Below are 26,314 nucleotides of genomic sequence, written 5' to 3'. Positions count from 1 at the left end.
AAAGTGTAGCTTCTACATTAGTCACAAATAAATGAGGGGATGATAGCTTCTTAGGAAATCATAAGCCCAAACTACTGCAATGTTAATTAATAGCTTGTAAAAACACACAAACATTTTTAATTGTGGTCAAAGTATTTTTTATCAGAAATGTATGACTTTATAGAAGTCATACTTTAAGAAGAATACTCCCATTTTTTCTCTGGGGGAGTCATATTTATACCTCTAACCTTATCTGTATTTTTTGTACCATCTAGTAAGCATGTGAACATTTTTTCAGTATGATATATTAGGAGTTTGATTTAGTCTTCCTTGGATCAAAAGTCTAGGGAACCTCATATTTCCCCAGTATACTTTTATAGTACAATAAATAATAGTGACTGACCAGTTCAAAATTACAAGCCAGGAAGTGCAAATATCTAGAGTCATCCTAAGCTACTCTTATTCAGATATTCTTAAGACCTTTGTGTACTTGTGTATATGCTTAAACGTATGCCTTTCAGGTAGTGGTATGACTCTGGGTTTTCAAGGTGACCTTTCAGCATCTGTAGATTTAAAAGGTAGAGTGTCTGTTGACAGTGTTGCCCCCATTCTTTTCATGTGGAGTCACTGACCCTTCAATATTGGCTGCTGAAAATTATAATCCATTTCTCCTAAGGAGGAGAAGGATTAAAGATCAAGATAACAAAAATAGAGAGCTCAAGGGACAGTTTTAAAAGCTAATAATATTATTTTTAATGTATAGATTACCAGTTACCAGACACTGAACCTTTTAGCAGCATCAAGGCTGGCCTCCAGGACACCTGTGGGAATTCAGTTCCCCTTGAGGACCTGCACATCAAGGGGAAAATAATAGACTTTGTAGCCCAGGTGAGTTCATTGTGGTTTTATGATACTTAAACCAGATGGATGTCAATCATAAAGGAGTGTTGGATTATAGTAGCGTGAACTCAACAGAACATGTACATTTCTAAAATTTGTTTACTTATTGAGCACCTACTACATGCTGGGGACTGTTCTAGGCTCTGGGCATACAGCAATGAATGGTATAAAAACTGTGGCCTCACAGAACATGCATTGCATTGAGGAACCACACAACAAACATGATCAATAAATAAAATACATGCCATATTAAATGGTGGTAGGTGCTAAAGACAAAAATCAAAGCAGGAAGGGATGAGAGCTGCACGGATTGGAAGGATATCAACTTAAAAATGGGATGCCCAAGGAAAGCCTAACTGAGAAGGTGACCCCCAAATACAGATGTGTAGGAAGTGAGGGACTAAACCATGTGGACAGAGGAAGCAACACATGCAGAGGTCCTGTGGTGGAAGCAAGCCTGATGTGGTTAAGGAACACAAAGGAATTCACTGTGGCTGGAGCACAGTGGAAAGAGGAAGTGTGGTGGGAGATTGGGTCAGAGAGGTGGGTTGTGGGAAGGGAGCTCACATCAGGACACAGGATGTACTATCCTTAACTCTGAGTAAAATGGAAACCTTTTAAATATGTTTGGCAGAGGAGGGATATGATTGGGATCATGCTGGCCACTATGTTGACAACAGACAGAAGAGGACCAGTTAGAGACTCCATAGGTCAAGTTCTCTAGAAAACAGATTCTAGATAGAAATTTGTTTTAAGAAAATTGTTGGGAAGTACTTTCTGGAGCAACACCTATAAGAGAGCGTGGGAGGAAGGACCTGGCAGAGGAGACATGGACTGTAATACAGGCATACCAGAGTCCCCAGTCTCCAAGGGAGTTCTGAGGTTGGCCTTTCAGAGATGTTCTGAAATGAAGCAAGCAGGGTCAAGCCTTGTCCCCCAAAGGGATTAGTTATTGGATGTGGCTGCCCCTGGGGGCAGGACCATAATCCTGAGGCAGTTCATCTTTGGCACAGGACATTGACTGGGGAGGGACATAGCAAGCAACACTTCCTGCAGCCTTGGTCCTGAATGGGACAGCTGGGGGCATGCCACAGCATCAAATGTAGGTGACTATTGAGTAATTCAGTTAAAGGTGATGGTGACTTGGACCAAATGTTAGTAGTGGGGGTGGTAAGAAGTGATTGGGTCCATCAAAGGATTGAAGGTAGAACCAGTAAGATTTGCTGATGGATATGGAACATGAAAGACATGAGTTGAAGATGACACTACATGCATGTAGGTTGGGCAGATGTTGTGGTAGAGCTCTGCAAGTGTTCAATTTTCTAAAACTATTTGTTTTCTAAGCGTTGACTGCACTATTGGCTTCATTGGCTTCTAACACTAATGATTACATTGAATAACTCTAAAGACCTCTTAGGAAAATAACAACACTTGAGTCCAGAATTGCTTTCCCTTCAGAAGGAAATCAAGTTAAATTTGGTGATTGCTTTAACCTGGGAAAATAAGGTGTAGTGGGGTGGGCAAGAGCATGTCACCTGTGTGTATACCAGTTTGCATCTATTTGACCTCTACACCCAGTCCCACTCTGATACTTATCCACATTAGATGAGGATACTGATGTTCAGACATATAAAATTATATACTAAAGCACAAATTTGAACTGATTCTAAGGCCCAGGTTATATTTTTTTTCCCTAAGGTATAAACAACTGATTATTATTTAAACGTTGGTGCACATACTTTACATTTTAACAGGAGTCAAAGCAATACATGGAAAGACTGAGTTCTAAGGTATAACTTTGAACAGTCACAATTGTTTGAAAGATTGGGTTGCAAAGACTGAAAAGATATTTTGAGTAAATTTGAGATGGTAGCAACCCTGTCCGCCCTGCCCCACCCCACTACACCCCCATGTCTGCCCTAAGGTAGAACCCTGTCATCAGCCTGAATTCCTTCTGAAGTCCAGGTTCTTAACCACTGTGCTGTAATGCAGGCTGGTATGGACTGTAGAAGGCAAAGGATTTGAAGTTTGGAAGGCTTAGCTGTGAGTCCTTGCTCATTCTTTTCTAGCATCACAACCTTAGGGTAGTTATTAACTACTTTCTGCCTCAGTTTCTTCATGTATAAAATGGAAATAATAATATCTGCCAGTCAATGTTGTGACTATAATATACAAGAACCCAGGGCATTTTTTTTATATACAGTAGATGCAAAACAAATGAGGACTTTGCTATGAGAAGAGGCTTGTGTACTCCCTGTATTACTTTGGATTAGACACCTGGTACTATCTGATATTTCAAACCTCAAGACTTTTTTCTTGGGAAACTTTGCCCAGAAATTACCTCAAGACTTAACAGTAGCTTTTTCACTAGCTTTTTTAAAAAAAACCTTTTTGTGAGCAAATTGTAATTTCTCATGCCTCTAAAACTGCTAACCAAACTGAAGATTAGCATCATCAAAACATTTCTTTCCAAACACTGTACTGACCACCCAGACAACTGGGATGATCACCTATCAGCTGTTTCATTTGCTTTCAATATAACTCACTTGGAGCGTACCAAAAATACACCATACTTTCAAATGTTTTATCAAAATCCTTATAGGCTTGAGACTTCAGATGTTCTTCATGAAGTGGATAGTAATAATACAAGTATGTCTGCCAAAGTTCTAGGTGCTATTAAAGAGGCTGATAAAGTAATGGAGAATAAGACAACTTCTGTGGGCAAGGTGATTCTATTTAACATAAAATTCTATAATAGAAAATGTATAATTTATAAAATGATTTTTTAAAATATTATGGCATATATAAACACACATACAAATGCATACACACATGCATACATATGATATACCATTAAACCAAATTCTTTCTCTATCAATTTTTTCCTGTCTTGATTAAACAATGTACATTCTAGCTATGAAATTCTGAGAAACAGTTATGGAAAAACCACACATTTTGGAATTAAGTAGAGCAGAATTAAGTAGAGCAGATTCCTGGTCTTATTGCTTTCCAGTTGTTTGACTTAGGCAAATTACTTAATCTACTTCATTTTACCTTCTGTATAAATTTTGAGTGATGCTGACTTTGAAATGTTGTTTTAAGAATTAAATGGTGTTTGTGCCTTCCTTTTAAGTAGCATCTCAATAAATAGCCATTCTGTTAAGAAATTTAAAAAAATTTTGCCCTAAGCATTTTATTTTTTAATTGTTTTATTAATTATGCTATTACAGTTGTCCCATTTTTTTCTCCCCCTTACCCCCCTCCACCTTGTAGCCCCCTGCCACCAGCATTCCCCCCACTTAGTTCATGTCCATGGGTTGTACATATAAGTTCTTTGGCTTCTCCATTTCCTATACTATTCTTAACTTCCCCCTGTTTATTTTGTACCTATCGTTTATGCTTCTATTCTCTGTACCTTTTCCCCCATTATCCCCCCACCACTTCGCACTTATAACCTTCCATGTGATCTCCATTTCTGTAATTTGTGTTCCTATTCTAGTTGTTTGCTTAGTTTGTTTTTGTTGTTGGGTTCAGTTGTTGATAGTTTTGAGTTTATTGTCATTTTACTGTTCATGTTTTTAGTCATCTTCTTTTTCTTAGATAAGTCCCTTTAACATTTCATATAATCAGGTCTTGGTGATGATGAACTCCTTTAACTGGACCTTATCTGGGAAGCACTTTATCTGACCTTTCATTCTAACTGATAGCTTTACTGGATAGAGTAATCTTCAATGTAGGTCCTTGCCTTATATAAGTGAATACTTCTTTCTAACCCCTTCTTCCTATAGGTTTTCTTTTGAGAAATCAGCTGATAGTCTTATGGGAACTCCTTTGTAGGTAACTGTCTCCTTTTCTCTTGCTGCTTTTAAGATTTTCTCCTTATCTTTAATCTTGGGCAATGTAATCATGATGTGCCTTGGTGTGTGCTTCCTTGGGTCCAACTTCTTTGGGACTCTCTGAGCTTCTTGCACTTCCAGGAAGTCTATTTCCTTTGCCAGATTGGGGAAGTTCTCCTTCATTATCTTTCCAAATAAGTTTTCAACGTTTTGCTCTTGCTCTTCTTCTTCTGGCACCCTATGATTCAAATGTTGGAATATTTAAAGTTGTCCCAAAGGTTCCTAAGCCTCTCCTCACTTTTTTGAGTTCTTGTTTCTTCATTCTATTCTGGTTGAATGTTTATTTCTTCCATTTCAAATCATTGATTTGAGTCCAGTCCCGGTTTCCTTCCCTTTACTGTTGGTTCCCTGTATATTTTTCTTTATTTCACTTTGCATAGCCTTCACTTCTTCCTCTATTTCGTGTTGTATGCAATCATTTCTGTGAACATCCTGATTACCAGTGTTTTGAACTCTGTATCTGGTAGGTTGGCTATCTCTTCATCACTTAGTTTTTTTTCTGGAGTTTTGATCTGTTCTTTCATTTGGGCCATACTTTTTTTGTCTTGGCACACTTGTTGTGTTGTATGGGCTGGAGCCTTAGGTATTTGCCAGGGTGAGGCAACCCACATTGCTACATTGTGGTGCTATATGTGGAGGAAGGGTCAGAGAGGGAACAATACTTCTTGCTAAGCTCTGGGTCAGCTTTCAGTCACTTCCCCTGCTACCCACAAGCAAATTGGGCCCTTCTGGTGCTGATTCCCGTGTGTGTGGGTGTGTGTACATTCTAGTACCCTGTGGTCTCTCCAGTGAATTCTTCTCCTACCACCACAACCCCTACAGATTTTTCCCATCAGACGTTTTAGGCTTTATTTCCCTGAACTGGAACCCTGGGTTGTGTGGTGCCTCTCACTCCCTAGTTGTTCCTCCCACCTTACCCACATGGGAAGTGAGACCACCTAGTCTACCAGGTGCTGCCTCGCCTGCCAGGTCTGCTACATTGCCACACATCCTCTCTGCCCCTCCTACCAGTCTGGATGAATATTTCTTCTTTAACTCGTTGGTTGTTAGACTTCTGCACAGTTCAGTTTTCTGGCAGTTCTGGTTGTTTTTTTGTTTTTAAATTTGTTGTCCTTCTTTTGGTTGTACACAGAAGCAAAGCATATTTACCTACATCTCCATCTTGGCTAGAAGAGTGGTCTTCACTAGCTGCTAATGTGACAGCTGGCCTGTAGGTTGACCTTGAGTCTTCAGGCAGAAGCCTAGCAGCAGAGAGCCTGTATATTCGATGGTTTGCACATTTGTCTCTTCTTGGAATGAGTTCAAAGTTTTTAGCCTAGTTATATAATAGTTTTGCCTGAAGGAGGAAAGTCAAGGTGTCAAAAATTTATACTGTATAGCTCTGGCTGGGTAGCTCAGTGGATTGGGCCTCACCCCACTGACAGAAAAGTCTCAGGTTGATTCCCAGTCAGGCACATGCCTAGGGTACAGACCAGGTTCCCAGTTGGGGTCATGGAATAGTCAACTGATTATTTCTTTTACACATTGAAGTTTCTCTCCTTCTCTTTCTCTCTCTCTTCCCCTCTGTCTAAAAATAAATAAATAAAATGTTTTAAAAATTTAAAAAAATTAATCCCTGGCTGGCGTAGCTCAGTGGATTGAGTGCAGGCTGCGAACCAAAGCATCGCAGGTTCGATTCCCAGTCAGGGCACATGCCTGGGTTGCAGGCTACGGCCCCCAGCAACTGCACATTGATGTTTCTCTCTCTCTCTTTCTCCCTCCCTTCCCTCTCTAAAAATGAATAAATAAAATCTTTAAAAAAATTTTTAAATTGTACAGCATATTAGTTCTAAGTCAGGGTTGTCAAACTCATTTTCACCAGGGGCCATATCAGCCTTGTGGTTGTCCTCAAAGATCCAAAATAATTTTAGGATTGTACAAATGTAACTACTCCTTAACTGTTAAGGAGTTGAAATTACATTCAGCCCTTTGAAGGCAACCAAAAGACTGATGTGGCCCCTGGTGAAAATTACTTTGACACCCCTGTTCCATGTCCCAGTAAAAATATTGTTTTTTAATCCTTGCCCAAGGACATGCTTATTTATTTATTTATTTATTTGTTATTTTTAGAGAGAAGGGGAAAGGAAGGGAGAGAAACAGTGATTGGTTGCCTCTCATAAGTGCCCTGACTGGGATCCAAACTTGTAACCTAGGCATGTGCCCTGACCCAGGAATTGAACTCCTGACCTTTAGATTTACAGGACAACATTCCAACCAACTGAGCCATATCAGTCAGGTCATAATAAAAATACTTTTATCATTGTTATCTAAAATTACTTACTTTTTGAGTGCCAGTTGTGCTAAAAATATGCATAATAGTTTTCAATCATAGTTGTTCTGCGAATGGTTGTTCCATATGGTTTCATCAAGTTTATGGATGTTTTTTCTTCTTCAGGTCACTGTTTTTCAGACGTACACAAATCAGAGTAATGTACCCATTGAGGCAAAATATATTTTTCCTTTGGATGATAAGGCAGCTGTGTGTGGTTTTGAAGCATTCATCAATGGGAAGCACATAGTGGGAGAGGTAAGGGGAGAAAATACATTGTGACTGCTCTCTGGTTCTAAAGTCAGTTTCTCATTTACCCAAATCTTCATTATTTCAGTCCCTACAGTATGGAATTAAGTAGCAGCCTTATCATAAAACAAAAGTATTCTTTTTGAATAATGAACCACTTACACATTTAGCCTCACTCACCCATCTTCCCTGATTACCTGGTTTCTATTCCTACCTGTTCATTCTTCATTAGTCAGTGCCTTGCAAACCAGGCACTTAAAAAAAACAGTGATTTCAGTACTGAAAATATAATAGAGGCATGTTGGGAAATTAGTGAAGCCCTGATATATTTTTGCAAAAAACCGATCTTCTGTATTCTGCTATAAAATTCAAACTGGGCAGTACCCTCGGTGGTCTCCTGGATCTGTCTCTTGCTTCAGCAGTGTTTAGAAAGAAAAGAACCAGAGATGCTCCTTCTTCCAAGCCTCTGACCACCCTCCAACTGCTTTTCCAGTCACCACTTTTGGGACCACCTCAGCCATCCTCAGCCCCCAAGACCAGCCAGCACTGTTTTTTACTTTAACTCTTTCTTGCTAAGCAACCATGAGCTCTTAAATTCATCAGAATTATTCCACTGAGGTGGAGATGCCATCAATTGCCTGGTCAACCTGCAGGTGCAGACCTCCCATACCTACTTCTCTCTGGGCTTCTATTTCCACCATGATGACGTGGCTCTGGAGGGCATGGACCACTTCTTCCATGAGTTGGCCAAGCAGAAGCATGAGGGAGCTGAGAGTCTCTTGAAGTTGCAAAACCAGCTGTTGGCTCCATTCTCTTCCAAGACATGCTGAAACCTTCCCAAGACGAGTGGGGTGACACTCAGGATGCCATGGAAGCCACTGTGGCCTTGGAGAAGAACCTGAACCAGGCCCTTTAGATCTGCATGCCCTGGGTTCTTACCCACACAAACTGTCATCTCTGTGACTTCCTGGATGAGGAGGTGAAACTCATGAAGAAGATGGGGACCACCTGAATAACCTCTACAGGCTGCTTGACCTGCAGGCTGGGCTGGGCGAGTGTCTCTTTCAACGGCTCATCCTCAAGCACAGCTAGGAGCCTTTGGAGCTCAGACACCTTTGAGGGGCCTCTCTGCATCCCCCTGGTGTCTGGCTTCTGTCTGAGCCTCTCCCTGAAACCACTAGAAATCCTTTTAACCACCTTGGAACCCTTGCCCATACCTGGGACCAGATGAAAACAATAAATCTTTTTGCAGAAAAAAAGTCAAACTGAAGCGAAAGCTGTTGTTCTAACTTTTTAAGAAAAATTGTAACAAGAGAAGTAACAGTTGACTCATTCTTTGTTTATTCTAAGGATTAGCTCACAGTTGCAATAATAACTCATATTTCATTAAATTTAAGATAGTTCAATTTAGTATTGTTTTGTTCAACATAAAGTCTCAAACTTTTTTTTCACTATTGACTAAAATATTTTGATCCTAACTTAAAGAGAATTCTGTATAGTTGGCCTTTTCTGATTCAAATTCTTATTAGATAAAAATGGTCAATGACCATTTTCTATATTTCCATTCATCTTAGAGTGTTAATTTTCTCTTTGTTGCATAGGTTTTAATGATGAAGTTTTCCATAGTAAAGTCTGAAGTCACTATTCATATTGTGACTGGTATTAAATCATCTTTTCCAGATCAAAGAGAAGGATGCTGCCCACCAAGAATACCGAGAAGCCATCAGTCAAGGCCATGGCGCTTACCTGATGGACCAGGATGTACCCGTAAGACTGGGCATTTCACCCATTAGTCTAGCACACTTAGTAGAAAGGGACAAGGACTTGGAACATAATCTGAAGTATAAAATTCATACTAGGAACTAGGATAATTTACATTATTTTGGCCCTAGACTTTCACTTGCTGTTACCAAAGGGAGGTCAAGCTGGTCAGACCCTTTGGACTTATCTAAATAATGTGACCAAACAAATAAGCCATTTCTGTCACTGGGAACTGAGTTTCCCAGAAGTGACAACAAAACAAAAACACTTGGGATACATAGTTTTCCTCTTCTGATAAAAGAGTGTAGTATATTTACATATTTCCTAGAACTAAACTCATTTAGCAATTTATTCCATTTTCACCAAATCATAACGCAGGAAGGCATTTCTTCAGGGTCTTGAGATATGTCCATGTTCTCTTCTTTTCTGATTTGCTTTCATAGGAATTAAGTGTGGAGAATCTGGATGAAGGAACAAGTATTATGTCCACTGGGTTTCTTTTCTTAAGGACAAGGCGTTTTAAATGTGCCCTTGGCAGATACTAGATTTCATGAAATCAGTTTCTAACTAGTATCTCTAGTGTAGATATTTAGTTGTTTTTAAAGATAGGCAATAGGTTTCAGGTGTCACTTCTGAGGAGGACACATTGCCACAGTATTGTGGAAATTTGATGTTTGGAGGGGAGAGTTATTAAGAGTAATATAGATTTAAGTGATAAATGATTACTTTTGATATCTAAGATATCCGTTTGCAGAGTGGGGGTTCAGCAAGAAAGAGGTCATTGTTAACCAGTTTCAGTCCCCCTTGCTAAAGTGTATGTTTAAAAAAAGAGTCTAGCTTCATTTGACAGGCTGCCACTGAACAGTGTGGGCTTATTGTCATACATGAATTGGTCTGCATGTTTCTTCCTTGATGCTAACACATTTCCCTAGGAATGTGACCCACAAGAAAAAAGTTTTCCCCAAAGAACATTACTAATAGGTAAAGCCTAGTCAGAACCATTGCTAACCCAAGCCTTTGAGTGCCCTAGAATGTATTTTGCCATGCAGTGACTATGGTGTTTTCATCCTATATTATACTAATAACATAATGTGTAATATTTATATAAATATTATATATTATATTTATACCCATTACATATTGTGTTAATGACATAATAAATAATATATTATATAAATGTTATATATTATTATGCAGTTGACCCTTGAACACACAGATGTGAACTGTACAGGTCCACTTATATGTGGATTTTTTTTTTAAAGATTTTATTTATTTATTTTTAAAGAGTGAAGGGAGGGAGAAAGAGAGAGAGAGAGAGAAACATCAATGTGCAGTTGCTAGGGGCCGTGGCCTGCAACTCAGGCATGTGCCCTGACTGGGAATCGAACCTGCGATGCTTTGGTTTGGCAGCCCGCACTCAATCCACTGAGCTACACCAGCCAGGGCTTTATATATGTATATTTTAAATAAATATATGGAAAAAAATGGAGGCTTATAACAATTTGAAAAACTCATAGATGAACCATGTAGCATAGAAACATAGAAAAAATTAAGAAATTAAGGGAAATTAACTAAAATAAGTATATCATGAATGCATAACGTATATGTTCTCAATTTTTTGTTCTTCCTCTTCTTCTTCTGGCACCCCTATGATTCAGATGTTGGAACATTGAAGTTGTCCCAGAGGTTCCTAAGCCTCTCCTCATTTTTTTGAATTCTTGTTTCTTTATTCTGTTCTGGTTGAATGTTTATTTCTTCTTTCTGGTTCAAACCATTAAACTGAGTCCCAGTTTCCTTCCCTTCACTATTGGTTCCCTGTTATTTTTCTTTCACTTTGCATAGCCTTCACTTCTTCCTCTATTTTGTGACCATACTGAACCATTTCTGTGAGCATCCTGATTACAAGTGTTTTGAACTCTGCATCTGGTAGGTTGGCTATCTCTTTATCGGTTAGTTCTCTCCTTGGAGCTTTGATCTGTTCTTTCATTTTGGCCATATTTTTTGTCTCTGGGTGCCTGTTATATTGTAAGGGGTGGAGCCTTGCCTATTCACTAGGGCAGGACAAGCCACATGCTTTGTTGTGGTGCTGTATGTGGGGAAGGCATCTGAGAGGGAACAATGCTGCTTGCTCAGTTCTGGGCTGGCTTTCAGTCACTTCCTCTGCCGTCCACAAGCAAATTGAGCCCTTCTGGTGCTGATTCCTGGGTGGGTGGGTTTATGTACTTTCTAGGACCCTGTGGGTCTCTCCAATAAACTCTCCTTTGTGGCTGGGAGTTTTTCTTGCTGCTGCAACCCCTACAGGTTTTTATAGCCAGAGGTTTTGAGGCTTTATTTCCCTGAGCAAGAATCCTGGATTGTGCAGTCTGTCTTGCTTCCCAGTTGTTCCTCTTGGTTTCTGCATACAAATATGGGACTGCCTGGTCCTCTAGCTGCTGCCTTGCCTCTCGTCCTCTCTGCCCCAGCTGCCTGTCTCCGCTCCTCCTGCCGGTCTGAATGAATGTTTCTTCTTTAATTCCTTGGTTGTCCAATTTCGATACAGTTCAATTTTCTGGCAGTTCTGGTTATTTTTGGTTTTTAAATTAGTTGTTGTCCTTCTTTTGGTTTTACGAGGAGACAAAGTGTATCTGCCTATGCCTCCATCTTGGCCAAGAGTCTGGACTTTTTTTTTTTAGATTTTTATTTATTTATATTTAGGGAGAGGGGAATGGAGGGGAGAAAAGAAGGAGAGAAACATTAATGTGTGGTTGCCTCAGGTGCACCCCTTATTGGGGACCTGGCCCACAAATCCAGGTGTGTCCCCTGACTGAGAATCTAAACGGCAACCCTTTGGTTTGCTGGCTGGCACTCACTCTTCTTAGCCACACCAGCCAGGACATATGTGGATTTTTGACTGTGTGAGAGTGCAGTACCCCCAGTCACAACATTGTTCAATGGTCAACTGTATGTGTACTATTGTTCATTAAATATATTATATAAATACAGGGTGGGGCTAAAAGTACGTTTATGGTTGTGAGTATGCAAAACAGAATATATTCTTGTATTCTTATTTATTTATTATTGTGTTATTTTTATATGAACAGCTGTGAACCTACTTTTGCCCTACCTTGTATATATTATTTATTTGTTAGTCTTCTGACAGTTGAGAACAATTTACATATATAGCATTATATATACATAATATATTTTTGTCATGTATTATATATGTATAAAAATATATATAGCATTATATAAAATATTATATATGATAAAATGGTGATATACATTATTTGTTATATATTCAGTCTTCCTAAGTATCAGAAGGATATTATCTTATATGCCTATGTGATTTTGTAGATCATCCAGTTTATTACAATGGAAGTGGCATATTTCATCCATTTATATCCTGCACAGAAACAGCACTACAACCCTACACAGTTATGTGGTAGTCTCTCAAATGAACCCCAGGCTTTTATATGCTGAGGAGCAAACAGTATGGTGGTTACTAGAGGGGAAGAGGGTGGGAGTTGGTAGAAAAAGGTAAAGGTGGTCAAATATATGATGACAGAAGGAGGCTTAACCTTGAGTAGTGAGCATAAAATGCAACATACAGATGATGTATTATAGAATTGTGCACCTGAAACCTACATAATCTTATTAATCAATGTCACCCCAATAAATTCAATAAATTTTTTTAAAGTTATCACTATTGATTGTTTAATAATCATCTCTTCCTTGTTTATTCCTATCCTGCAAATGGATATCCTTGATGCCAAAAATAATAATCTACCCTTTTAATCTCTTTAACCATTAATGTTATATATTCTTAATCTAAACATGTTATATTTTCATGGCAGCATAGTCAAATAGAATGGAAGAAAGATATGGTTGGGAGGTTAAGAGGTTCTCTGTGTATCAAAAAAAAATACATCTAGCCTCTTATTTTTCTACCCTAGCTAGTCATGAGATTGTCCCTTTATGCAGTGATTATCAATACCCCATTGAAGGAAAATGAAATACCTTTTTCTAAAAAATAAAGTGATGAGCTGACTGTAGGGAAAAGAGTGATGTGAGGGTCAAGCTCAGTGAGAGCTGCTCTGGCTCTACAGCCACTGGTGGAAATGGTGTTGGAAGCTCTGGAGGTCAGAGAGTGCACAGTTTTTCCAGAAGGGTCAGTGGGAGGGGGTGGTCCCTATGCAGAGCCCTGCACATAGGGCTCTGGTATAGAGAGGCCACTGGGTGATGCTCCCCAGTCAGGGCAGGGTCCTGCTGCCAAGGGGCCTCTTGTTTTGGAGGCCCCTGTAGACATCACAGTGTCTCCACCCCTGGGGAATGGCTCTACGAATCTCCTTTAGCACCACCAGTGCTTGGCTTGTAGGCTGTATTCTTGTTTTCTGAGGAAGAATATGGCAGGTTGAAATTCAAGTGGTTCATGTAACAGGATTAACTAGCATAGAATGGATATGCATTTGAGTCACAAGCTAAGTAACATGTTTCTGTTTCAGGATGTTTTTACTGTAAGTGTTGGAAATTTACCCCCCAAGGCTAAGGTTCTTATCAAAATTACCTACATCACAGAACTCAGCATCCAAGGCACCGTGGCCATCTTCTTCATGCCTGCCACCGTTGCTCCCTGGCAACAGGACAAAGCTTTGAATGAAAATATCCAGGTTCGTGTGCTTAAGATAAGATTTTGAGAAATTTTGTGTATAATTTATGCATAGGGAAGAAAAAATATCCAAAATAATCTAACCTTTTTGACATAAAGTCAATGTTACTGACACATGCATTAAGACACATATAATGTTTGTAAAATAAAAAGGATAAGGATAGATATGCTCAGTGGGCATATTTTTATTCTGTTTAGACACTTTAAAAAGTTTGTGTTTATGTTACATATTCATCACAAATAATTCAGATCAGCCTAAAGAATGCAAATAAGCCAAAGAGGAAAATTTAAACCATCTTTAATTCCATCACTAGACATAGTAACATAAAGCTGCTGGTTAATGTTTTGGTATAGATCTATTCAGACTTTCTACTTTGCATGTCTTTATAAATTGTGTGTATATGTGTGTGTTTGTATGGATATATAGGTATGTATGTGTGTACATACACACACATACATATGTAGAGTTGGAAAGGTCATAAACTATCTTAATTATCAGTTACTTTTCAAAGTTACTGTCATTCCATGAGCAAATGCTTAATGTCTCACTACTCCACAGTGAGACCAACTGTCTTATTGCTGCTATAGATGGTGCCCTCAGTGACATTACATTCAACTTAGAGTCTCATTGTAAAACTTGATACTTATATTGTACATATATATTTTTTTAACAGGATACAGTAGAGAAGATTTATATAAAGGAAATAGGAACAAAGCAACGGTTAGTACCTAAAATATAAAACCTGACAACTATTCAATGGGCATTATAGCTTTTTTATGGCTTCAATTTTCATTTAAAATTATGTGAAACAATTATAGGTAGCTGTTTAATATTTAAGACAGACTAAGACAACTTCCTTTTCTTCAATTTTGGTAGCTTCTCTCTCAGTATGTCTATCGAGATGCCATATGTGATTGAATTCATTTCTAGTGATACACATGAACTGAAAAAAAAGGTTAGTAAATCTTTGCTTTATTTCTTAAGAGCTCTTATTTTAACATTAATTTATGTTATGGAAGAAAGATATGCACATGGTATAAGGAGTGAAATGATGGTACTGACAGCTTCTTACCAGCAGCAGCAGTCCCAAAACAGTGAACCTCTTTCATTTCTTAGCTCTTTTCTGGTGGCCTCCAAAGTTTTAAATAAAATTTTTTGCTGCTTGTTCTTAATTCAACTGTTTCAGATATTTTCTTTTGACTTTCTGTTATGGTAGATGAAAATTTAACTTCCTTACCCCCTTCACTTTCCTTACTCCCCACCATTCCAAAAGTTATATCACAATTTTGGGTTAAATTAAGTTACTGTTTACATTATTATGACTGTGTAAATGATGTTTACTATTGAACCAAGAAATGTATTGTTATCACATTTTCTTTTTTTTTTTTTCATCTCTTTTTATAGTTTTTCCTGGGAAAAATTGAGCTGTTCATTTGCTTAGACTTCTGGAACAGTTCTTCACATCTGCTCTAACACATAGATTAAAACCCCTCCCCATATTATTTTCATGCTTTTGAATGCTTTAGAGAAACCATTAGTTTATGCCTCCCCACTCCAGACATGCCCTCCTGTCTCTCCACTACACCCAGCTTGGCTGCTATAGGGCAGCTGTTATCCAAGGGCCTGCCTTGACTCTTCTTCGTAGGGGTCTTATCTTTATCCTCTTTCTTGTTTTCTTCCCTCCATTTGGCAGAGTACAACCTCATTTCCTTCCTAAATAAGAGTGATGGGCAGCAATATCAGAAAATACCACATTCCATGTGCTACTTTTGGTGAGGTGCTTAATCTAGGTTAGAAATCACCCTCTCTCAGAATATGAGAACTTTGTCTTGTGAGTTCCAATGTTATTTTTGAAAAGTAAATGATGTTTTATCTCCTATTCTTTGCCTTTAGTCATTTAAGTTTTTTTTTAATATTCTACAAGAATTTCAGATCTTTCATACTGGTATTCTGAAATTTTATAACAATGTGATATTCATTCATTGTGTGTAACTCATAGACTTGTGTTCTAGGAAATTTTATTTTATTTTTTAAGTTGATCCTGTCTCTTTTGCCTTCTGCAATGCCTTTTAGTCAGGTGTACACTGGATTGAACCCCCTTTTTTTAATGTTTTCTCTTCTATTGGCCATTTATTTTATCCTTTTGCCTTTTAAAAAATATATATTTTATTGATTATGCTATTACAGTTGTCCTATTTTCCCCCCTTTATTCCCTTCCACCCTCCATACCCTCTCCCACCCACATTCCCCCACTTTAGTTCATGTCCATGTGTCATAAGTTCCTTAGCTTCTACATTTCCCATACTATTTTTGCCCTCCCCCTGTCTATTTTCTAACTACCATCTATGCTATTTATTCTCTGTACCTTCCCCCCCCCTCCTCCTCCCACTCCCCTGTTGTTAACCCTCAATGTGATCTCCATTTTTATGGTTCTGTTCCTGTTCTAGTTGTTTGTTTTGTTTTTGTTTTAGGTGTGGTTGTTAATAATTGTGAGTTTGCTGTCCTTTTACTATACATTTTTTTATCTTCTTTTTCTTAGATAAATCCCTTTAACATTTCATATAATAAGGGCTTGGTGATGATGAATTCCTTAACATGACCTTATCTGAGAAGCACTTTATCTGCCCTTCCATTCTGAATGAAAGTTTTGCTGGATAGAGCAATCTGGGATGGAGGTCCTTGCCTTTCATGACTTGGAATACTTTTTTCTAGCGCCTTCTGGCCTGTAAGGTCTCTTTTGAGAAAGCAAATGACAGTCTGATGGGAACTCCTTTGTAGGTTACTGTCTCCTTATCTCTTGCTGCTTCTAGGATTCTCTCCTTCATTTTTACCTTGGCTAATGCAATTATAATGTGCCTTGGTGTGTTCCTCCTTGGGTCCAACTTCCTTGGGACTCTCTGAGCTTCCTGGACTTTCTGGAAGTCTATTTCCTTTGCCAGATGAGGAAGTTCTCCTTTATTATTTGTTCAAACAACTTTTCCACTTGTTGCTCTTCTTCCCCTTCTGGTACCCTATAATTCGGCTATTGGAACGTTTAAAGATGTCCTAGAGGTTCCTAAACCTCTCCTCATTTTTTTGAATTTTTATTTCTTCATTCTTTACTGTTTGGTTGTTTCTTTCTTCCTTCTGGTCCACTCCATTGATTCAAGTCCCAATTTCCTTCCCATCACTATTGATTCCCTGTGCATTTTCCTTTATTTCACCTAGCAGTGCCGTCATTTTTTTGTCTAATTGTGACCAAATTCAAACCAATTCTGTGAGGATCCTGATTACCCAGTGTTTTGAACTGTGCATGTGATAGGCTGGTGATTTCTTTGTCACTTAGTTGAATTTGCTCTGGAGCTTTGATCTGTTCTTTCCATCTGGGCCATTTTTTTTTGTCTTGACATGCCTGTTAAGCAGTGAGGAGTAGAGCCTTAGGTGTTCACCAGGGCAGGGTAACACACATTGCTGGGTTGTGACACTGTATGTGGGGGTGGGGCCCAAGAGGGAACAATGGCTCTCTGTTGGATTTCAGTCCTTCTGCTGCTTCCCCAAGCAAACTGGGCCTTTCTAGTGCTGATTCCCATGTGGGTGGGCTTGTGCATGTTCTAGGACCCTGTGGGTCTCTCCAGTGAACTCTGTGAGACTAGGAGTCTCTCCCTGTACCTTGACCTCCAAGGTGTTTTCTATCAGTGTTTTGATGCTTTATTTCCTGGCACTGGGATCCTTGGTTGTGTGGTTTCACCTGGTGTTATCTGCACACAATGTGGGGACCCCCCCCACCCCCAGTTCGCCAGCTGCCTTGTGTGCCCGTGCCTTGCTTCACAATTCACCGCACTGCTGGGTCTGCCCATGCCACTCCATGCCCAGGGTCTGTCAGCCACACACCTGCACCCAGGGTCTGCTGTGCTGTCTTGCACACCTGGGGTTTGTCAGCTGTTGCCTTGCCCGCCCGGTGCCACCACTTTTTGTCATGACCCCACTCTACCTGGCCGCCAGACTCTGCCCCTCCTACTGGCCTGGATGAATATGTTTATTTTAACTCCTTGATTGTGGGACTTCCATATAATTCAATTTTTTGTCAGTTCTGCTTGTTACTTTGTTTCTAAATTGTTGTCCTTATTTTGGTTGTGGGAGGAGGCACAGTGTGTCTACCTACACCTCCATCTTGGTTCGGAAGTCCCTTTTGTCTTTTTTTTTTCTGGGTGATTTTTTAAATTCTAAATTCTACTGAAATATTTATTTTAGTTCTTGTATATTTTTGTTTGTTAGAGCTCTTTTCTTCTCTGTATTCCTCTTGTATTACATTTTGCATGCTTCATAGATGCATTATCATCTCTTTCATCTCTCTGAAATACTTATAATACATTTTTTCTTATGTTCTCTGTGTGTGTTTTGAGTTCCTTCTGGTATTTTGTTTGTTTGGTCCCCATATGTCATGTTAGAGGCTTTTCCTCAAATGTCTGGGTGATCTGTCCATGTTCATCTTTAATGGAGACACAAGAAAGCCAGTTAGATGCTCTGAGGGGAGCGGGTAATTCTAAGTTACCAAAGGGCGTGCCACCAGAAGGCCAACAGCAGCTGATTGGTGGTAAGTAGAATGTTGGTGTTTTGGCCACTCCTGTGCTTATCAGAACACCTCCAGGATGTTCATAACGTATGACAGGGAGGGCAACGGGGGGCCCTATATTTTGATATGCTGTCACTTCAGTCCCATTTGTAGCCCTGTGCTCCTGTATTCTATTATGCATATGGTTCCAGAGTCTGATTCCATTTGGTTGAATTTCTCCAGCATTTTTTAGTGAGAGAATAGGGTGCTAGCTCTCGGTACCACCTACTTGGTTTCTTAGAACAGGAAGAGGGCCTGAACATCCAACAACTTAGTATATAGTGTGTTCATGAGCACTGCTTCTTCCTGCAGCACCTGGTACCTCACCCCTGTGTGAGCCACCCCAGGTTGCTGAAGGATCACTGAGTCCACTGCCATGGCCCATGCACCTTCGTGCCCTGGAAGATGATTTCCAACTAGGATTAAGTACCTCACCAAGTGGTTCAGAGCAGCATATATTAGAATAAGGGAATGTTCAGACATTGCTGCCCATCACTATTACTAAGGGGTTGTTTCCTCCACTCTGGCTAAGTCACTTACCACCCCTCTATCAACTTCCCATACTCTTAAACTATTGACATCACTCATCTGCTATTGTCTTTATTCCTGTTCTCAATATCTTTATGGGTTTATACCCTTTTCATTGCTTCCCTTTTATTGTAGGGAATGGCGGTAGCCACATAGATTTAATCCATCCTGAAGAAGAAGGTCTTTGCTTCAGAGAGCTTTTCTGTATAACAGCCAATCCCAAAACTTTGTGTGTTAACACCACAAGCATGTGTTATTTCTCACAGTGTGTCAGGCAGCCAGGCAGTTCTCTGCTGAGCTGGAACAGGATGGTCTAGCATGACCTCACACACATGCCTGGCCTAGTGTCAGCTGGGGTGATAGCCATGTGTCTCTGGGCATCCAGCAGGTGAGCTCAGGTTTGTTTATATGATGGGGAACCCCCCAAAAACCAGAAATTTATTTATAAAAATTATGTATTCTACCTGTTTTTTAAACTTCAGTCAACTTCAAAGTACTCTCCATTTGATGTAATATACTTATTGAGACTTGTTTTTCACTGACTCAAAACAGTTTTTGAGATGTTGATTTTGATACATTTTTAGGCAGAGAGTGTCCAACTCATTTTTACCAGGCAGGGCCACATCAGCCTCACAGTTGCCTTCAAAGGGCCAAATATAATTTTAGGACTGTATAACTATAACTACCCTTAACCGTTAAGCAAGAGCTCAGTGCTACCGCCGCATAGAAACAAGGTGCCAGTCTGAAAAAATAAGTGTGGAGGGCCAGATTTAGCCCCTGGGCCTTGTGTTTGACACCTGTGTTGTAGGCTTTCTGCTGGTTTTTGTTTTACCCTTCTACATCAGCAAAACGTTTCCCTGGATGACTTTTTACATCCAGGGAAACAAAACAATGTCACTCGGGAACAGATTGGGTGACTAGGGAGGATGGGTCACACCGGTTTTTGGTAGAAAACTGCTGAACACTCACTGCAGTGTGGACAGGTGCATTTGTAAATCCCCCATCTCGAAATGGACAAACGCATTGAGTCCTCAAAAAAAAATTCACTGAAGCCGAACACAGTATCTCACCACAGTGTCAGCTGGTACACTGATAGAAATGGGTTCCTCGAACACTCACCAAGTGGGGGAAGCCTGTACTACAGAGGGGCTCGCCTTCCAGAATATAATTCCAGTTTGGTGGGGGCGTGGTTTCCCTTCTTCTAGTACCAAGATTTTGCAGTAGCAACAAGGGAAGGCAGACACCACTGCACAAATGCTTTTCAAGCCTCTGTCTGCCTCACATCTGCCAATATCCCACTAGCCAAAGCAAGTCATGTTGGCCAACTCCAGAGTCAAGGCAGAGGAAAAAGATGCCACCTCCTACAGAAGGAGCTGCAAATTGCATTGCTAAGGGTAGCACACCAGAGTGGAAAGACTTTGTGGTCATTTTATAATCTACAACATTGTCTTTTATGTTTTAAAGCTTAGTGTCTGCATTTTTATTATTTATTTTAAAAATATTTTATTTATTTTATTTTTAGAGAAAGGGGAAGGGAGGAAAAAGGGGAGAGCAACATCAATGTGTGGTTGCCTCTCATGTGCCCCCAATGGGCAACCTGGCCTGCAACCCAGCATGTGCCCTAAGTGGTGAATTGAATCAGTGACCCTTTGGTTTGCAGGCCAGCTCTCAGTTCACTGAGCCACACCAGCCAGCAGCATCTACATGTTAAATGTCATTTTTATGCTGGCCCTGTCTGGGTAGCTCAGTTGATAAAGCATAGTCCCAATAACTCCAAGGTAGTAGGTTCAATTCCTATCAGGTCACATATAAGGAAGCAACCAATTAATTCATTAATGGGTGGTACAAACAATCTGGAGGTTCTCTGTCTCTCCTCCACCCTCTCTCCCTTCTTCCCTTCTTTCTCTCTCTCTCTTAAAAGTAATAAATATATGTTTTTAAGTTTTGAAGTGATTTTATATTCATAACAATATAAAGTAAAAAAAGATATAATCCTCAGATTTATGTTGAATTTTTATTGTGCTATTCTAAGTTATGACTGTCGGTATAGCAATCTCCAGAGAAGTGTAACTGGATTCACTAGATTTGATATCTTTGGACCCAGAATTTGAGGCTGTCTCAAACTTACCTAAATTTATATCAACCTTAGAATTCAGGAGGGTAGGTGATAAGTACTGGTTACACTTCTAAAAGCTACAGTTCATGATTTTAGAATTTGTTACTATAAATTTGATTCTTAATGGAGCTATATAAATTATGCGGTCTTTGCTACTTGACAGGTAAGTGCATACTGGTACTGTGATATTCCATTATTCACTTTGTTGTCATGGCTGTTTGTTTGTAGAGTACAGACTGCAAAGCTGTGATTAGCACCATGGGACAGGAGCTCCTAGACAGCAGTGGATTTTCTCTCCGCATTGGTTTGTCTGATGCATATCTCCCAAGAATGTGGGTTGAAAAACATCCAGAAAGGAAAGTGAGGTATAGTCCTTCTTACTTAAAAGTAGGAAGCTATTAAAAAAATATTTTGGAATAAATTATTTAAACTTGAAAATTATTGCGAGTCTTGAAACTAGCATTTCTAAATGAGCTCTCCCCATCCCAAGATTCTATAACTAAAATTACTTATGATATCAATCATGACAAACTTCGAGGTTTCAACCAAAACCCCATTGTGGTTTAGAGCCTTGTAAAGATTATAAATTTTACCTTAATCCCCACTAAAAGGAAAATCTGACTTTAGATATCTGCCTTCACACGGTGCACCTGTATAGTTTTTGTAGTTTTGAAATACCAAGCTACAAAATTATTTATGGCCATATGACCATTTTGTATGGCAGTGACAAAAAAAATCTCTACTTCTGAAAATAAAAATTGAAAGTGACGTCAACAAGATGGCTGAATAAATGTCACTTGCATGTATTTTCCCTACCAACAGTAATTTGACATCTGTCTATCCATCTTGCCTATGTAAGAGCTTTGGAATCCAGTTAGGAAACTGTGAAATCCCAGTGAATTCCAAACCAGGAAAGTCATTTTGAGTGAGCAGGCTCACACATAGACCGCTGACTTGCTGGCAATGGACCTGGCTTCTGAAATAGAAACGGCTTCATATCCCTGAGAAATTGGCTACAGCCCTGTTTAGCTGGGTCCTGTCATCAGCATCATATGCCATCCCAGGAGACGTCAGGAGAAGTCAGATCCACTTCAGCACTAAGTAATAGGCATACAAACTTGGTCCCAGTTGTGAACCCTGATGCGGCCAGTAAACTGGATCTTGCCACTGTCAGCTGTGGTCCAGGATTCCCTGGAGGTAAGGCCACCAAACTTGGCCAGTGTACAAAAATCAATTGTATTTCTGTATACTAACAACGAACTTCTGTAAAAGAAATAAAATAATTTATTTACAATACCAACAAAAACAATAAAATACTTAGGAATAAATTTAATCAAGGAGATGGAAGATCCGTACACTCAGAACTATAAGACATTGATAAAAGAAATTGGAGAAGACACAAATAAATGGAAAGGTATTCCATGATGGAACCACAAAACACCACAAATAGAGAATCTTGAGAAAGAAGAACAAAGCCAGAAACATTGTATTTCCTGATTTCAAATTATACTACAAAGCTATAGTAAAACAATATGGTACTGGCATAGAATTCAGAGCCCAGAAATAAACCTATGCATGTATGATCAATGAATATTTGACAAGGGAGCCAAGAATACTCAATAAAGAGAGAGGTCTTCCAAGCAGCACACACATGGAGATTCTGGAATACTGGCTGGTAGAGAGGGTGTGGAAGTTCTGTGCCCTCTGCCTCTCCATTTGGCTGTTGCTGAGTTATATCCTTTAAGAAAAATGGTAATCTAGTAAGTAAAATGTTTCTCTGTTTCTGTGAGCTGCTCTGGGAATCCTGAGGAGACTGTTGGAACCTCTAATCTGTAGCTAGTAGGTCAGAAACAGTCAGAAATAGAACATTGAAGCTGTCAATATTGCTCCATGAACAGGGCTGTGGGCTGGATTGATTGGAAATATCAAGGAGTACTGACTGGAGTTCCGACCAAGATGGAGGTGTAGGTAGAACCCTTCAATTCCTTGCACAACCAAAGGAGGATAACAACCAATCTAACATCAATAAACAACCAGAAGTGCCCAGAAATCAAACTTCGCAGAGCTCTGGCAACCAAGGAATTAAGAAACAGTCACCCAGAACAACCAGATTGGTAAGAACCTGGTGAGGGCGGAGGACAGCACAGGTGGGACCCGCTGAGAGAAACCCCCACAATGTGGCAGACTGCATGGACAGTGCTGGCTGAAAGGGCAACTGAGACTCAGAACTGACTTGGAATATGGAGGTTGCTGTGGTGGGAGAAACTCCCAGTTTCACACTGCAGATCGTTGGAAAGTGAGCTAGAGCTGAGTAGGGGAACTGCATTGTTCCCTCTCTGGCCCCTCCCCCACAGGCAGTGCCACAATACAGCAAGGAGGGTTGCCCTGCTCCGGTGAATACCTAAGGCCCCACCCCTTACAACATAACAGGAGTGCTGAGACAAAGAAATATGGCCCACATGAAAGAACAGCGCAAAACTCCAGAAAAAGAGCTAAGTGACAAGGAGACAACCAATCTATCTGATGGAGAGTTCAAAACCCTGTAATCAAGATGCTCACAGAACTGATTGAGCTTGGTTGCAAAATGAAGGAATAATGAAGGCTACCCAAAGTGAAATAAAGCAAAATATTTGGGGGAACCAACAGTGACAGAAAGGAAACCAGGACTCAAATGAAACACTTTGGAACAAAAAGGAAGAAGTAAACATCCAACCGGAATAGAATGAAGAAACAAGAATTCAAAAAAATGAAGAAGCTTAGGAACCTTTGGGACAACTTAAAACATTCCAATATCTGAATTTATAGGGGTGCCAGAAAGGAGAAAAACAACAGCAAGAAATTGAAAAACTTAGGACTTCCGCCCACAGCCAAGATGGAGGCATAGGTAGACACACTGTGCCTCCTCGCACAACCAAAAGAAGGACAACAATAATTTACAAACAAAAACAACTGGAACTGACAGAAAATCGAACTGTACGGAAGTCTGATAACCAAGGAGTTAAAGAAGAAACATCCATTCAGACCAGTAGGAGGAGTGGAGATGGGCAACCAGGCAGAGAGGACTCCCAGCAAAGCGGTGGTAGAGGACTGGGGTGGGTAAGGTGGTGGCTGGTGGAGCCGGTAGTACCACATTGATGTGCAGATAAACCGGGAGGAACACCTGGGGACCAAGGCAGACTGTGCAACCTGGGGTCCCAGCATGGGGAAATAAAGCCTCAAACAACTGATTGAAAACAACTATAGGGGTTAAGGCAGCAGTGGGAGAAAGCCTCACAGAAGAGTTTGCTGGAGAGACCCACAGGTCCTAGAACGTACACAAACCAGCCCACCAGGAATCAGCACCAGAGTGGCCAACTGTGCTTGTGGGTAGTGGAAGAAGTAACTGAAATCCGGCAGAGAGTGGAGCAAGCACCATTGTTCCCTCTTGGACCCCTTCCCAATATACATCATCACAAAGCAGCTACATGGGTTACCCTTCCCTGGTAAACACCTAAGGCGCCACCCCTCATACATAGCAGGCAGGCCGAGACCAAAAAATAAAAAAATGGCCAAATGAAAGAACAGATCAAAGCTCCAGAAAAAAAATACAACTAAGTGACAAAGACATAGCCAACCTATCAGATGCACAGTTCAAAACACTTGGTAGTCAGGATTGCTCACAGGATTGGTTAAATTTGGTCACAAATTAGATGAAAAAAATGAAAGCAATGCTAAGTGAAATGAAAATATACAGGGAACCAACAGTGATGGGAAGGAAAGTGGGACTCTAACCAATGGTGTGGACAGAAGGAAGAAAGAAACATTCGACCAGAAAAGAATGGAGAAACAAGAATTCAAAAAAAAAATGAGGAGAGGCTTAGGAAGAGCAACAAATTGAAAACTTATTTGAACAAATAATGAAGGAGAACTTCTCCAATCTGGCAAAGGAAATAGACTTCCAGCAAGTCGAGGAAGCTCAGAGAGTCCCAAGGAAGTTGGACCCAAGGAGGAACACACCAAGGCACATCATAATTACATTAGCCAACATTAAAATGAGAGAATTTTAGACGCAGCAAGAGATAAGGAGACAGTAACCTACAAAGGTGTTCCCTTAAGACTATTAGTTGATTTCTCAAAAGAAACCTTACAGACAAGGAGGGGATGGAAAGAAGAATTCCAGTCATTAAAGGGAAGGACCTACATCTAAGATTACTCTATCTGCAAAGTTATCATTTAGAATAGAAGGGCAGACAAAGTGCTTCTCAGATAAGGTCATGTTAAGGAGTTCATCATCACCAAGCCCTTATTATATGAAATGTCAAAAGGTGTGGTGTTAGGCTGTTAGGCTGAAATGTCAAAGGTGTGGCTGTTTAGGTGTGGCTGTTACTAACAGCCACACCTAACAACAAAAAGCCAAACGAAACTAAGCAAACGACTAGAACAGGAACAGAAATGGAGATCACATGGACGAGTATCATACAGGGGAGGGGGAGAGGGAGAGAGGGGGAAAAGGTACAGAGAATAAGTAGCATAAATGGTACGGTAGAAAATAGACAGGGGGAGATTAAGAATAGTATAGGAAATGTAGAACCAAAGAACTTATATGTAAGACCCATGGCCATGAAACTAAAGGGTGGGATGTGGGTGGGAGGGGGTGTTCAAGGAGCAGAGGGAGTAAAGCGTGGGGTGAGACAACTCTAATAGTATAAGCAATAAAATATACTTAATAAATAAATAAATGATTTACTTAAAAACACTAAGAAATACATGTAACACCCTTTAAAACTATAATTGGAGTTATAGTATATTGATATCTTTGAATAAAAGAACCATAGTTTAAAAGAAGCATAATTGTCAGGTACAAAATAGACAGGGCAGTGTTCAGAACCAATATAGGAAATGGAGAAGCCAAAGAACTTATATGCAGGCCCCATGGATAGAACTAAGTGGGAGTGGTGGCAGGGGGGATGCTGGAGGGAAGTGGTGTTCCAGGTTGGGTAGAGGTGGGGCAAAGGGGAAAAAAATTGGCACAACTGTAATAATCAATTAATAAAATATGTTTAAAAAAAGAAATTGAAAACTTATTTGAACAAATGATGAAGAAGAACTCCCCAATCTGGTGAAGGAATAGAGTTCAAGGAAGTCCAGGAGAAACCCAGAGTGTCCAAGAGTGGACCCAAAGAGGAAAGAACACACCAAGGCACATCATCATCAAGTTACCAAGATTAAAGATAAAGAGAATCTTAAAAGCAGCAAGAGGAAAGGAGATAGTTACCTACAAAGGAGTTCCCATAAGACATCAGCTGATTTCTCAAAAGAAAACTTACAGACAAGGAGGGGATGGAAAGAACTATTCAAAGT

General features: G+C 39.9%; 1 protein-coding gene across 1 annotated transcript in view; it reads left to right on the top strand.

Annotated features, from left to right (window-relative positions):
* Positions 1-26,314, top strand: part of PARP4 (poly(ADP-ribose) polymerase family member 4) — a 130,067-nt gene that overhangs the window by 66,062 nt on the left and 37,691 nt on the right. Inside the window, 7 exon segments of the mRNA XM_028531896.2 lie at positions 743-867; positions 7,210-7,341; positions 9,013-9,099; positions 13,575-13,739; positions 14,413-14,459; positions 14,616-14,694; positions 21,203-21,334. Coding sequence (XP_028387697.1) covers positions 743-867; positions 7,210-7,341; positions 9,013-9,099; positions 13,575-13,739; positions 14,413-14,459; positions 14,616-14,694; positions 21,203-21,334 — 767 coding nt within the window.

This window comes from Phyllostomus discolor, chromosome 2 (assembly GCF_004126475.2).
Source record: "Phyllostomus discolor isolate MPI-MPIP mPhyDis1 chromosome 2, mPhyDis1.pri.v3, whole genome shotgun sequence".
NCBI classification, from domain to species: domain Eukaryota; kingdom Metazoa; phylum Chordata; class Mammalia; order Chiroptera; family Phyllostomidae; genus Phyllostomus; species Phyllostomus discolor.
Note: the sequence above shows the minus strand (reverse complement) of the source record. Positions and strands in the feature narration are given on the sequence as shown.